The 15046-nt window shown below is 39.3% G+C and overlaps 1 protein-coding gene across 4 annotated transcripts in view; it reads left to right on the top strand.

Moving 5' to 3' along the window:
• SMARCC1 (SWI/SNF related, matrix associated, actin dependent regulator of chromatin subfamily c member 1) overlaps positions 1 to 15046 on the top strand; it is a 195230-nt gene that overhangs the window by 127741 nt on the left and 52443 nt on the right. For all 4 annotated transcript variants that reach the window (XM_001154676.8, XM_016940956.4, XM_009445383.5 and 1 more), the window contains one exon: positions 14573 to 14628. In XM_001154676.8, the coding sequence (XP_001154676.1) occupies positions 14573 to 14628 (56 nt within the window). The remainder of the gene's footprint in view (positions 1 to 14572; positions 14629 to 15046) is intronic.

The raw sequence follows: 15046 nt of genomic DNA, 5'->3' as shown, positions 1-15046 counted from the left end.
TTTATATTGGATTCTGACAAATGGAATAAATTGAAAAACAGCAAATGTTTCTCCCTTGGGAATTGGCTCAACAAAATTGTAGTAGGAAGTCAACAGTATATCTCTTACGTTTCACGTCACAAATACTGCCTTATTGCGTAGCACACTGATTTGAAACCGAGTGATATAGGATTTAGCAAGATAATAGTGTACTTGGGTGGTGGGTTCATGGTACTATTTATTGTGATAATTTACTGTGTTACAAATGTGTACACATAGGTATTAACTATGGTAAAATCATACTATAGGGAAAATAAGCTTCCTTAAGAAATATAGTACTTGTTTTGGGTTCCTGTCATTAACCTATCTAACATTTCATTGTGAATTTGGATAAGAGAAGAAATATATGATGTATATGGTGAAATGAAAGTAAAGCTGGATGAACACTCAAAACACCTCTTACATTTATATTTTAAGTGATTTCCCATAGGAATTATTTAGGAAATGAGTGTTTTCTTATGAGAAGGGTCTTCTTCAGTCCATCTTTTTAACTGTGGTCACTCACCAAGAACTATTAATTTCTGTACATTTATATATTTTTTGTTTTTCATTGACTGGACCATTCTAGGCATACAAAAAATACTTCTGAGTACCCATATTTAGTCCACATTGTATAGGGATTTTTGATTGGCCATTTGAGTTTCTTTTCAGGAGAATCCTTTGGAGGAAGTAACTTTTTTTTTTTTTTTTGCAAAAGCAAGGAAACTGAGGCACGGAGAGGTTACATAAGTGTGTATCTGAACCAGAAATTTAACCTAAATCTCTCTAATCCCAAAGCTCTACTTCTCTTCATTGTAGCAGGCTGCCAGAAGTAAAATTTGTAGATGTGTCTGTGTGGTTTTCATTCATTGAACAAGCATCTTTAAAGGCTTAATAGCTCCAAAATACTATTCCGTCTTAGATACTATGGGAAATATAATGCTGAAGAGCCCAGGCCCTCTTGAGAACTTAACACCTGTCTCCTGAAATAGGCAAATGCATCAGGCAGAGCAGCTGTGGTTGACTTCCTCTATATGCCACTGAATGCCGACAAAACCCACAGAAGCCTGGGTGCTGTGGCTCATGCTCGTAATCCCAACATTTTGGCAGGCAGGAGAATTGCTTTAGGCCAGGATTTCGAGACCTGCCTGGTCAACATAGCAAGACCCCATCTCTACAAAAAGTAAAAATAAAAAAATTAGCTGAGCATGGTGGTGCAAACCTGTAGTCCTAGCTACTCAGGAAGACAAGGTGAGAGGATCACCTGAGCCCAAGCTACAGAGAGCTGTGATCCACACTACTGCATTCCAGCCTAGGTGACTAAGCGAGACCATGTCTCAAATAAAAACCAAAAACCTTACACCAAAATTCAGTCCGTGTCATTCAGTGCATGAGCCTGTGCCAGAGAAGCTTTCTTGGACATAATCACAAAAAATCAAACTCAGTGTATCATATTATCACATCATTTCTTTGTGTTCTGGATGCTAGGATACTGGTAAACAAAGTAAACCAAAATTTCTCCCCTTTATATTTTATATTTATAGAGTGTAAGATGGACAGCAATCTAATCAAATAAGTAAAACTTAACGTGTATAGATGTAATTATATATGAAGAGTATGTTGGCTGATGTGCTATGGTGAAAAGCAAAGCAGGGTTGCAAGGATATGAGTAAAGTGTGGGAATTACAATTTTAAATGATCAGGGAAAGTCTCATTGAGAAAGTGACTTTTGAGCAAAGATGTAAATAAGGTGAGCAAGACTGCTATGTAGACATCCAGTGTAAGAGTGTTCCCAGTATTGGGAGAAGCCAGTGTAAAGCCCCCTGGGCAGGAGCTACCTGGCATACTTGAAGAACAGCAAGGAGGCTCATGTAAAGTTATAATAGCTCGATTGGTGGGGGAGGGGAGGTCATATGAGATGTTAAGGTAATTTGTGGGCTATTGTAAAATGTTAATGTTTAAGTCTTTATGCAAAGTGGAGCAAGTGGAGCAGTTTGACCAAAAGAGTGTCAGAGTCTGACATATATATTTGAGACAGGGTTTCACTCTGTTGCCTAGACTGGAGTGCAGTGGCACAATCTTGGCTCACTGCAACCTCTGCATCCTGGGCTCAGGTGATTCTCCCACTTCAGCCTCCCCAATAGCTGGGACCACAGGGGTGCATCACCACACCTTGATTTTTGTGTGTTTTTTATAGAGGCAGGGTTTCGCCATGTTGCTTAGGCTGGTCTCAAACTCCTGGACTCCAGCAATCTGCCTGCCTTAGCGTCCCAAAGAGCTGGGATTACAGACGTGAGCCACCACACCTGGCCTGAGTCTGACCTATATTTTTTCAAGTCTTACTGTAACTGTTCGATTGAGAATATACCCCCATGTAGAAGTTGTTAAATTGATTTATTATGCAGATAACATATTTGATTTTCAAAGAAAATTTTCTTCATTGCATCACTAAGGCTTTTATTAAAAAGCTTATAAAGATTTTATTAAACTTTTATTTATTTATTTTTTTTTTTTTTAAAGAGACAGGGTCTTGCTATGTCTCCCTGGCTGGATACAGTGGCATGATCATGATTCACTACAGCCTTGACCTCCTGGGCTCAAGTGATCCTCCCACTTCTGCCTCCGAGTAGCTGGGACTACAGGTGTGCACCACCATCCCTGGCTAATTCTTTTAGTTATTGTAGAGACAGGGTCTCACTATGTTGCTTAGACTAGTCTCAAACTCCTGAGCTCAAGCCATCATCCCACCTTGGCCTCTCAAAGTGCTGGGATTACAGTCATGAGCCACTGCACTCAACCCAAGGCCACATTTTATGCTTGTGTTTTGCTAGGATTACAGGTAGATATTTTTTTACATGACTTGGAAACTAAACAAAATCGCCTATCTTGTAGTTTGTTTACTTACAGCAAACATTGATAGGATAGCACAGTGAAATCTTGTATACCTACTAGTTAGGTTCAACTTTTCGATATTTATTTAGCTATCTAAAGAAATGTTTTTATTTTTTTCTTGAATAATAATAATAATAATAATTATTATTATTATTATTTTAAACAGAGTCTCGCTCTGTCGCCCAGGCTAGAGTGCAGTCGCACAATCTCCGCTCACTGTAAGCTCCGCCTCTGGGGTTCTCGCCGTTCTCCTGCCTCAGCCTCCCAAGTAGCTGGGACTACAGGCGCCCACCACCACGCCTGGCTAATTTTTTGTATTTTTAGGAGAGACAGGGCTTCACCGTGTTAGCCAGGATGCTCTCGATCTCCTGACCTCGTGATCCGCCCGCCTCGGCCTCCCAAAGTGCTGGGATTACAGGCATGAGCCACCAAGCCGGGCATGAATTATTTCAAAGTAGGTTGAAGACATTCGATGATTCTTTGTAGCCTAAATAGTCCACCATGTATTTCCTAAGGATAAGGACATTTTCCTACATCAGTTATTTAATACAATGAATTTTAGTCCCTTTTTGGGACACCAGCCCTTTCCCTCAAGAGAGTTGGAATGTACTTGTACATTCAAGGGCTAGTCAAGGGTTTGTCAAAAATCTTTTATTGTTACCCTCATTTATATTTCCTGATCTCAAGTATTAGTTTCATTTCTTTTGCTACTGAGTGGATTTACTGTCTGCATTCAATTCTGGTTTGGACAGGTTTTGAGGGATTGAGTTAATTGAAGTGTTTTCCTTACAAGTTGATGACTTTTGGTAAAATTTAATCACAAATAGAATAATCAAGAGTTTTAAAAAATATATCAATGAGTACATTGTCTACTGAGCTCCTTAACAGCCTGTGGAATACAGGTTTCCCATGAGTACATCTTGAGCCAGTTGTCACAGCTCTGTGTTAAAGAACCCAACTAATCGTTCCTAGTTTTTAAGAAGGTTAAGGACTAACTAGTCTCTAGACCATTATGAGATTAAGATAATCCTGAAATAAATAATACCGAAGAAGTAACTTTCTAAGAACATACAGCCCAGAAATGACTGTTAGAATTCTCGCCTCAGATGCTATTCATAGCTTATAAGTAGCCTTGCTCTTCTCACCATGAGGATTTCCATAACATTATTTTTAAAGTCAGGCACTTCTAAAACACCATGTGTGAAAACACCCTAGGCCAATGCATGTAAGAAAAATGTGGAACCATATTTGATCATCAGACTTACATCACGTGGAATGGGCTTCTCTCTTTCTCTTTGTTATATTTAAAGGGCTCTTTCAAGTATAGTAAAAACATATTGAAATATAGACTCAAACTTCTGAATAGCTCATAATTGGACATTTAATTTCTAAGGACTGACTAGGGTTTACGTGACTTTCCTGATGGCTCATATTTATTAGGTAGTAGGATGTATATTTGCAGGAAGAAATTGGCTTTTGTTACAAAATATAACTGTCTGTCTTTGGGGGATTGTTTAATCAAATCAGGCATTTTGGATATTTGAGATATTCCCCTTGCTGTGGGCAAGTCATGTCATGCGACATACAGTTAATACTCTCTACTAATTGAAGCTATTTTTTGTGCTACACATACATGAAAAAAATAATTTTAGCATTTGGTGGGTTGGCAGTAGAGTGAAGCATAGTATTATTTGTTCATGGAAGACTCTACACAGGAAGGGCTATAAGAATTATTACACAGGAGCCAGGTGTGGTGGCTCACGACTGTAATCCCACCACTTTGGGAAGCTGAGGTGGGAGAATCATTTGGGCTAAGGAGTCTGAGACTAGTCTGGGCAACATACTATAGTGAGACCTCGTCTCTACAAAAAAGAAAAAAAACCTAGCCAGATATGGTGACGCACACTTGTTGTCCTAGCTACTTGGGAGGCAGAGATGGAAGGATCGCTTAAGCCCAGAAGTTCGAGGCTGCAGTGAGTTCTGATTGTGCCACTGTACTCCAGCCTGGGTGACAGAACAAGACTCTGTCTCTTAAAAAATAAAAAAATGAATTCTTACAAGGGGACATGTAATTTTTGATGGAGGAATGCTTCACAAAAAAAAGTAGTATTTGAGCTGAACATAGAAAAAGAGGTTTATAAGGCCGGGTGCGGTGGCTCATGCCTGTAATTCCAGCACTTTGGGAGGCTGAGGCATACAGATCACCTCAAGTCAGGGGTTCGAGACCAGCCTGCACAACATGGTGAAACCCTGTCTCTACTAAAAATACAAAAATTAGCTGGGTGTGGTGGCGCATCCCTGTAATCTCAGCTGTTTGGGAGGCTGAGGCATAAGAATCACTTGAACCCAGGAGGCAAAGACTGCATTGAGCCGAGGTCATGCCACTGCATTCCAGCCTGGGCAACAGAGTGAGACTCTGTCTCAAAAAAAAGTAAAAGAGGTTTAGAATGTCAGTGAGCAGATTCAAGAAAGTATTTGATTATGTAAAACAGTGTGATTGAAGTCACAGAAACAGAAGTGGAAAGTTATTCAGAGAATGGGAAATAAACTAGATTGGCCACAATACAAAGTCCAAATAAGGACATGGAAAGAATAGCCTACAAAGGTAGGTTGTAGCTAGATTATAGAGATTGTGATGCCAAAGGTTGTGAGCTTGGGCTGTGTATTGCTGGCTTTATGGAACCCTTGCAGTTAAATATAGGGAATGACGTGATTAGTCTCACATAAGTATTGACTGGGTTCCTGCCATGTGCTTCATTCTGTTCTTGACAAGACAGAAATCTGTGAGACTAAGTTCTCCCAAGTTTTTGGCCTCAGGACTCCTTTATACTCTTAAAAGATATCCAGGAGAACCCCAAATGCTTTAGTTTATGTGGATTATGTCTGTTGATGTTTGCTATACAGATGGTTCTTGGCTTTCAATGGGATTACATTCTGATAAACTCATTATACGTTGAAAATATGTCAAAAATGCATTTAATACACCTAACCTACCAAACGTAACTTAGCCTAGTCTACCTTCAACATGCTCAGAACATCTACGTTAGCCTACAGTTGGTCAAAATCATGTAACACAAAGCTTGCTAACGTATTGAATATCTCATATAATTTATTGAATATTACATCAAAAATGAAAAGCAGAATGATCATGTGGATATTCAGATTATGGTTTCAACAGAATGCATCGCTTTTGCACCATTGTAAAGCTGAAACACCATGAGTGAAATCACTGTAAGTCAGGTACCATCTGTAATATAAATCAAGACTGAGGAACTTTTGAAAGAATTCACGAGTGCATTCTTTTCGCTGTCTGACCGATCATTTCATTGTGCATCATGCAGCCTCTAAAGTGTCAGACTCTAAATCTATGTGAGAATGAGAATGAAAAGGCAAATAACATCTTAGTGTTATTATGAAAATAGTTTTGACCTTAAGTAGAGGCTCATGCAGAAGAAACACAGTTAGTTTTGCTTGGGTCCATTAGGGAAGTCTTCACAAAGAATGTGACATTTTATACAGGAACAAATAAGGAAAAAATGAAGGTAGGTGGCATATTCTGGAATGAATGCCAAGAGATCTGTGGGGAGCAGGTACTCTGGTCAAGTGCATGCAGCTCTGGAGATGGCTGGGGGACTGATTTTAAAGGGTTGTTACCTTGCAGACATTGGGAAGTCATCAGAAAATAGAAGTAGCATGATTCAGTCTGTTTTTGAAAATAACTGCTGGCAGTTTACAAATGAAGTGCGGAAAATGGAGGGTGGTTCCTGCCAAATAGTCGTAATTCATGATTATTACACACTTATATTAAAGGCAGCTATGTGGCAAACATTTAAATCTCTTCTCCAATATGCCTCTCCCAGTTATTTCAGCCTGTTAGGAAATAGTTACTAGACCTTTCTTCATACTGTTTTTGCTAACCATGTTATTACTAGAATGTCTTTGGCACGGGACCCACTAGTTTAAGTTACATGCCTTCTTGTTTAAGTCGTTTAATCCTCTTTTAACGCTGCAGACATGGGTCAGATTACACATTTTTGGGGAAGGATTTTTAACCTGTTGGTTTATCAACAATAACAAAATGACATGAGATACATGGAGAGGCTGCAGCCTCCTAAGGGTTTATGATTCAGACCAGAATTTAGACCAAAGAGAGACTTTTTCTTTTTTCAAGAGATATAAGAGATTTAAACAAATATTTTGTGGAATAGAAATTGCTTTACATACTGTTCCACATAGCATCTTGAGAAATGCACAACAATTAAATTATTTATTTTTTTTAGAGACAGGGTCTTGCTCTGTTGCCCAGGCTATTCTTGAACTCCTGGGCTCAAGTGATCCTCATGCCTCGGCCTCCCAAAGTGCAGGGGTTACAGGTGTGAGCCACCACACCTGGCCCTATCATTAAATCCTTAACAGACATCACCTTAAAAGTCCGAGCCAGGTCTGAGCAACATAGCGGGACCCCATTTTAAAAAACAAAAACAAATGCCTGAGCATTGTCTCTGGATTTTTCCACTTATAGAGAGTCTGTCTCTATCTGTACTATTATCATATAGATATTAATATTATGTAACTTCATCTTGGAACCATAGCTAATTAAAGAATTGATTTCAAATTTGGCTTGCCTTACCAATACAGAAAGTGGGTGTGTCATCCTTTTGGAATGTGGACCTACAGATGGTGTGTAGTCATTTCAAAAGCAGATATCTTTGCGAGACAAAAAATCATATTGCGTTTCTCCCACATTATACTTATTCAGTCTCTGAGCCAACTCAGTCAAGGTGACCTAATTCATATTTATTTACAAGTAATTTGTGCTTAATCTGTCATGGGATTAGAAAGAAATTTTAAAAGTAACCTGAAGTTTGGGGGTTTTGTTTGTTTTTAATAAACAAGGTCTTACTCTGTCACCCAGTGTGGAGGGCAGTGGCACAATGATACCCTGCTGTACCCTCAAACTCTTAGGCCCAAGCCATCCTCCTGCCTTCTCAGCCAGGTAGCCTGTAATTTTTATTTCAGTTTTATTTAACTTCAATTTTACTCATTTTAAGAAGATTGAACCTTTATCTTCATCTAATGTCTGCTCATACTCACTGTGGGGTTGCATATTCGAGGGTTGGTTTTTTGTTTTTTTTTTTGGTGGGGGGGACAGGGTCTCGCTCTGTCACCCAGGCTAAAGTGCAGTGGCATGAACACAGCTCAGTGCAGGCTTGACCTAGGATCAAGAGACCTTCTGGGATCAAGCAGTCTTCTTTCACAGCCTCCTTTGTAGCTGGGACCATAGGCATGCGCCACCACGTCCAGCTAATTTTTTGTAGAGACAGTGTCTCACTTTGTTATGCAGGCTGTTCTCAAACTCCTAGTCTCTAGTGAACCACCACACCCAGCCTGAGATATTTTCATTGATAGAGTTGATAGAAATTATTGACTAATTGCTATCGGAAGGTGAGAGAGTGAAGAAAGTCAAGATTGGGTTGACTCCCCCCACCTTGCCATTTCATGGAATACCAAGAGGATGATACAGTTAATAAAGATACTGAGAAATACAGAAATTAATCTTTCATCCTCATTTCCTATTTGCATAAAACCAACCTTTTAAAATTTTTAGTTTTTAAAAAAGTTATTCTTGGCTGGGCACGGTGGCTCATGCTGATAATCCCAGCACTTTTGAAGGCCGAGGCGGGCGGATTACTTGAGCTCAGGAGTTCGAGACCAGCCTGGCCAACCTGGTGAAACCCTGTCTCTACTAAAAATACAAAAATTAACCAGGCCTGGTAGCTGACACCTGTAATCCCAGCTACTCAGGAGGCTGAGGCACGAGAATCGCTTGAACCTGGGAGACAGAGGTTGCAGTGAGCTGGGAGCATGTTACTGCACTCCTGCCTGGGTGATAGAGCGAGACTCCAGCTCAAACAAACAACAAAAAAAAGTTTTTCTTTTGAGACGGTGTCTTGTTCTGTCACCTAGGCAGGAGTGCAGAGGTACAATCATAGCTTATTGCAGTCTCAAACACCTAGGCCCAAGTGATCCTCCTGCTTCAGCCTCCCAAGTACCTGGGACTACAGGTGTATGCCGCTGTGCTCACCTAATTTTGTTTTTCATTTTAATTTTTTTCTGTGTAGAGGTGGGCTTTTACTATATTGACCAGGCTGGTCTCGAACTCTTGGCCTCAAGCTGTCTTCCTACCCCTGCCTCCGAAAGTACTGGGCATTACAGGCATGAGCCACTGCGCCCAGCCTTAATTTTTATTTGTTTAGAGACAAGGTCTCCCTCTGTCACCCAGGCTGGAGTGCAGTGGTGATAATTTCTCATTTTAGCCTTGCACTTCTAGGCTCAAGCAGTCCCTTTTCCTCTGCCTCCCAAGTAGCCAGGGCCACCGTATCACCATGCCCAGCTAATTTTTAATTTTTTTATAGATATGGAATCTCGCTTTGTTGCTCAGGCTGGTCTTGAATTGCTGGCCGCATTCCTCCCACACCAGCCTTCCAGAGTGCTGAGATTATAGGCGTGAGCTTCCCATTCCTTGCATTTTGGGGTTTTTTATAATCCCATCTGCATTTAATTTAGTTTTTTGTTCCGCTCTCTTCATTATTGTATTACAGTGTGTCTTAATGCAGGTTATGTATTTAATTTGAACCAAGTATTAGAACATTACCAATAATTTGAATCATTCTGTTCCTTCCATATCTTCTCTCACTTTCCCTTTCCCAGCACTAAGCATCTTGAATTTTGAATCATTCTAAATACTGTGAAAATAACTTTTATCACAAACATAAATGTACTTACGCACTGTGTGACATGTAATTTTGTTTTTAAAGTTTATACAACATGGTATATTCAGACTTTATTTTTTTCTTGGACCTCTAAATGACCGTGTCAGACTTCCGAGACTTGCTTTTTTTTTTCTTTTTTGTTCACTCCATATTATGTTTTTAAGATTTATTCATGTGGTTACATTATGCATGTAGCCATTTATTTTCACTGCTGTAAAATCCTCTTATGTGATTCTAATCCAGTTTAATTATCCATTCTATTATTGAATGAGCAGTTTGGGTTGTATCCAGTGGTTTCTATGTTACACATGCATGTACTGTCTTGTATGTGCCTCACAGTGCACATACACAGGATTTCCCTTAGATGCATTGCTACTCAAAGTGTGATTGGTCGACCAGCCGACACGCCAAGATAAGGAGCTTGCATCACTGAGCTTGCTGTCTATATCATTTGTCACTTTTTCTTCAGATGAATTTGTCCGTGAAGGAAGAGTAGTGAACATTCTTGAATATTGAACTTTGAACACTTCTTGCTCAACTCCTTATTTTGTTGTGGACGGGTTCTACGAGTAACAACATTTTAGGAAATTCCAGTTTTTTATTTCTTTGCTTGCTTTCAGACAGGGTCTCGCTCTGCCATCTAAACTGAAGTACAGTGGTGTGATCAAAGCTCTCTGCAGCCTCAACTTCCCAGGCTCAGCAATCCTCCTGAGTAGCTGGGACTACAGGCGTGCACCATCATGCATGGCTAATTGTTTTTTGTTTGTTTGTTTGTTTGTTTTTTGATAGAGACAGAGTCTGACAATGTTGCCTAGAGTGGTCTCAAACTCCTGGACTCAGGTGATCCTCCTGCCTCTGCCTCCCAAATTGCTGGGATTATAGGCATGAGCCACCACACGTGGCCTGGAAATTTCAGTTTTTTTTCCCAAAGCATATGTACTATTTTACATTCCAGGCAGCACCACTTGATCCAGTCCTTCCTGGTGTTAGACTCTCTGCTGATCTACCAAGCGTAAAATGACATTTCATAGTGGTCTTCTATTAGATTTTTTTTGTTGTTGTTGTTGTTTTTGGGACAAAGTCTCGCCGTTTTGCCCAGGCTGGAGTGCAGTGGCGCAATCTCGGCTCACTGCAACCTCTACCACCCGGGTTCAAGCCATTCTCCTGCCTCAGCCTCCTGAGTAGCTGGGATTACTAGCATGCGCCACCACATCCAGCTAATTTTTGTATTTTTAGTAGAGACGGGGTTTCACCATGTTGGCCAGGCTGGCCTCGAACTCCTTACCTCAAGTGATCCACCTGCCTTGGCCTCCCAAAGTGTTGGGATTACAGGTCCGAGCCACTGCACCGGGCAAAACCTAGTATCTTTTCTTTTATTGGTCATATGTACTTCTGTAAAGCAACTCTTCCTGACTTGCTTACTTTTGTATAGTATTTGCCTTTTTCTTTATAGATCTTATGTACTAATCTTTTGCAAGTTACTACACTACATGTTTTCTTCCATTTTGCTACTTCTTTCTTCTTTTTTTTGGAGTCTTTTAATGAAGAGGAGAAGTCCTTGATTTTAATAGTTATATGTTTCAGGGATGGATGCGATAGCTCACATCTGTAATCCCAGCACTTTGAGAGGCAGAAGCGATTGGATCACTTAGGGCTAGGAGTTAAGACTAGCCTGAGCATTATAGTGAAACTACCATCTCTATCAAAAAATAAACAAAATTAGCCAGACACAGTGGTACACGCCTGTAATCCCAGCTACTCAAGAGGCTGAGGCGGGTGGATCAGTTGAGCCCAGGAGTTTGAGGCTGCAGTGAGCTATGATCTCGCCACTGCACTTCAACCTGCATTACAGAGACCATTTCTCTTAAAAATGTACATAAAAGTAATTTTTAAAAAGTGATGTTTGTCATTTTTATCCTAAATGCTTTTTGTGTCTTGTTTAAGATAACATTCAAGTTTTATTTTTTCACGTGTCTTTATCTAGATTTTTTTTGTTAACATATCAAAATGTAGCAGTTGGTTTTATATGGTAGTTTTATAGCTCACTACCTTCCTAAACCCTATCATTATTTCTAATAAATTTTCTGCAGATCTTTGTATGTAGACAGTTTTACTCTGTGCACATTTTAACTATTTTCTTTTCAGCTTTCCTTTTATTCCTTCTTTTTTCCTTTGAAACAGGGTATCACTCTGTCATCCAGGCTGGAGTGCAGTGGCAAGGTCTCAGCTCACTTCAGTCTTGACCTCCCAGGCTCAGGCGATCCTGCTCCCTCAGCCTCCTGAGTAGTTGAGACCAGGTGCTCATCACCATGCCTGGCTCATTTTTGTATAGTTTGTGGACACGGGGTTTCACAGTGTTGCCCAGGCTGGTCTCAAACTCCTTGACTCAAGTGATTCACCCATCTTGGCCTCCCAAAGTGCTGGGATTACAGGCATGAGCCACCACGGCCAGCCTAATTTCTTTTTCTTAATTGACTGTGTTGGCTTTGGCCTGTATGACAATATTGAAGGGAAATAGTAATATTTGTATTCTTGTCTTGCTCTTAATTTTATATAGAGAATACTGTTGGCATCTTTCAGTGAAGAATGTTATTTGTTGTAGGATTTTTGAGAACAGCCTTTTGGAGATCAGGAACCTTCCATGTAGCCTTGATTTTCCAGGAGCTTATAATGGACAGTACTGAGTTTTGTCAGATACTTTTCAATGCATTTAATTAAATAGGTTTGTAGAGTACTAATATTAAGTCATCCTTGATATTACTCTGTCTAGTATAGATTTTCTTGTTAAACATATTGCTCTATTCTTTTTTTTTAGTATAATTTGCTTAGTTTTTCGTTTGTGATTACAAATGAGATTTAGCCTAGTGTCGTCTAATATTTCTTATCCGTTGTCCCTGTTTGATTTGTGAATCAAAGTTATACTGGTATCATAGACTGAGGTAGGGGAATTCCCTCTTTTTCTATTCTCTAGGAAATATTATGTAAGATTGTAATCATCTTTTCCCTAAGAGTTTGGTAGAATTTCCCAGTATAAAACATCTGGACCTGTGTATTTTTAAGTTTTATAGTTGTTTCAGTTTTTCTGACTAATGTAAAGACAATTCAGGACTTCTTTTTCTTCTGGAATCAGTTTGATAAAAATAAATTTTTAGTAATTTTCCCATTTGATCTAATTTTTAAATTTTACTTGGAATAAAGTTTTTCAGAATATATTATCACTTCCTTTTTGACCTTGTTCTGTCATGATCTTTCATCCATTCCTCATATAGTTTGTTTATGTCATCTCTCTCTTTTCTTCATCAGTTATATTTATCATTTTTATTCATCATTTGAAAGAACCAACGTTTGGGAATATTAATTCTCTTGCATATTTTTCTAAATCTCTAGTGTATTTTTTTTCTATTTTCTTTTTTTCCATCCCTACTTTCTATATTGTTTTCTTTTTTCACTATCTCATAAAGGACATGGAGCTCATATACTTTGAGCCTTTATTTCTTTTCTGATTTAAGCCTAAGGCTTTACGTTCTCTGTAATTACTACTTTTACTTCCCACAATTAAGTTTCCATGCATAGAGAAGTTTATTTTTATATTTTAAACATCTAATTTCATTGCATTGTGGTTGGAGAAATTGATCTGTATGGTAGTGGTTATTTGAAATTTGTGAGGACTCACTTTGTGACCTAATTTGTGATCACTATTTTTAAAATGTTGTGTGAGCTTGAAATTAATGTGTATTATCGCCTAATTGATGGATGTAGAATTCAGCATGTGTACATTTGTACCATCTTTCTGTGTTCATATCTGCTCTATATCTTATTGAGAGGTGTATTCAAATCCTTTATGATGATGTTTGTCTTTGTTTCTTCCCTGCCACTCTCAGTTTTTGCTTATACGGTTGGTTGGTTGGTTGGTTGGTTGGTTGGTTGGTTGGTTGGTTGGTTTTGAGATGTAGTCTCACTCTGTCTCCCAGGCAGAGTGCAATTGCACTCTGCAGTGGTGCAATCTCGGCTCACTGCAGCCTCCGCCTCCTTGGTTCAAGTGATTCTCCTGCCTCAGACTCCTGAGTAACTAGGGCTGTAGGTGCACACCACCGCACCTGGCTAATTTTTTTGTATTTTTAGTAGAAACAGGGTTTCACCAAGTTGGCCAGGCTCGTCTCGAACTCCTGACCTTGTGATGCAGCCGCCTCGGCCTCCCAAAGTGCTGGGATTACAGGCATGAGCGGCCATGCCTGGCTGCTTACACAGTTTGACATTAGTTTATTAGGTTCCTAAAAGTGTAGAAAATTAATAATTTTCTCATATTTGAAATAATAATTTTCTCATGTAATTTATTGATATGTGCCTCTGTTATACTGTGCTGGTTTGTGTCCTGTCTAGCCAAAATGTTATCCTCTTGAGATTTCAGTGAGTATCTGGGTCATAGTGTTTCCCCAGTACCTGAGTCAAAATATATACTTGTCAGGCATCTGTTAAATAATAATGAATTATTTTTATTTTGCCTTTATATTTTAATACATACAGAAAATCGAAAATCCTGAGCAGACAGCCTAGTTCATTTCTACAAATTCCAGACCTAGAAACAGAGCGTTACCAGCACCCTAGGACCTCCCCTTTCCCAATTGAATCTGCTTTCTGTATAATTCACCCCTTCCCCCTGTTAACCACTGTTCTGAGTGCTGACACCATAGATTACTTTTCACCTGTTTTTGAACTTTATCATACAGTGTGTGTTGTTTTGTGCCTGACTTCTTTTTTCAACTGTATGGCTATGATATTCGTTATGTATTACTGTATATATTTGTATTTCAGACACTCTCACAGCTGTATAATAATAGCTTTTACCTTTTTCCACATTGGAGTACTTGTTCTTATTCTTTTACTTGTAGAAGGAGCTGAAGAGGAAAAAATGGAAGCCGACCCTGATGGTCAGCAGCCTGAAAAGGTAAAGTCTCACAGCAGTAAAACCACAGATAGCATGCCTTTCAGACCATAATGGTTTGTTTTTTGGGTGTTTTTAGTCCCTCTTAGGGGACTCTAAATAATTCTATCAGCTACTTGGACTTTGCTGGTTTAAGGTATAGTTCTCACAAGATATAATATAGGACATTTTTCATTTGTTCACTGGGGAGGTGTATTCACTCCCTATCCTCTTCTTTTATATTTTAAACATCTAATTTCATTGCATTAGAAGAAGAAGGAATATGAATTTCCCACAAAAGAAGAGGGAATATGAATACACAAGTTGGGAATATGAATACAAAAGTTATGGTTCTTGGCTGGGTGCGGTGGCTCACGCCGTAATTCCAGCACTTTGGGAGGCTGTGGTGGGCGGATTACAAGGCCAAGAGATCGAGACCATC

The sequence above is a fragment of the Pan troglodytes genome, chromosome 2 (genome assembly GCF_028858775.2).
Source record: "Pan troglodytes isolate AG18354 chromosome 2, NHGRI_mPanTro3-v2.0_pri, whole genome shotgun sequence".
NCBI lineage: Eukaryota > Metazoa > Chordata > Mammalia > Primates > Hominidae > Pan > Pan troglodytes.
Note: the sequence above shows the minus strand (reverse complement) of the source record. Positions and strands in the feature narration are given on the sequence as shown.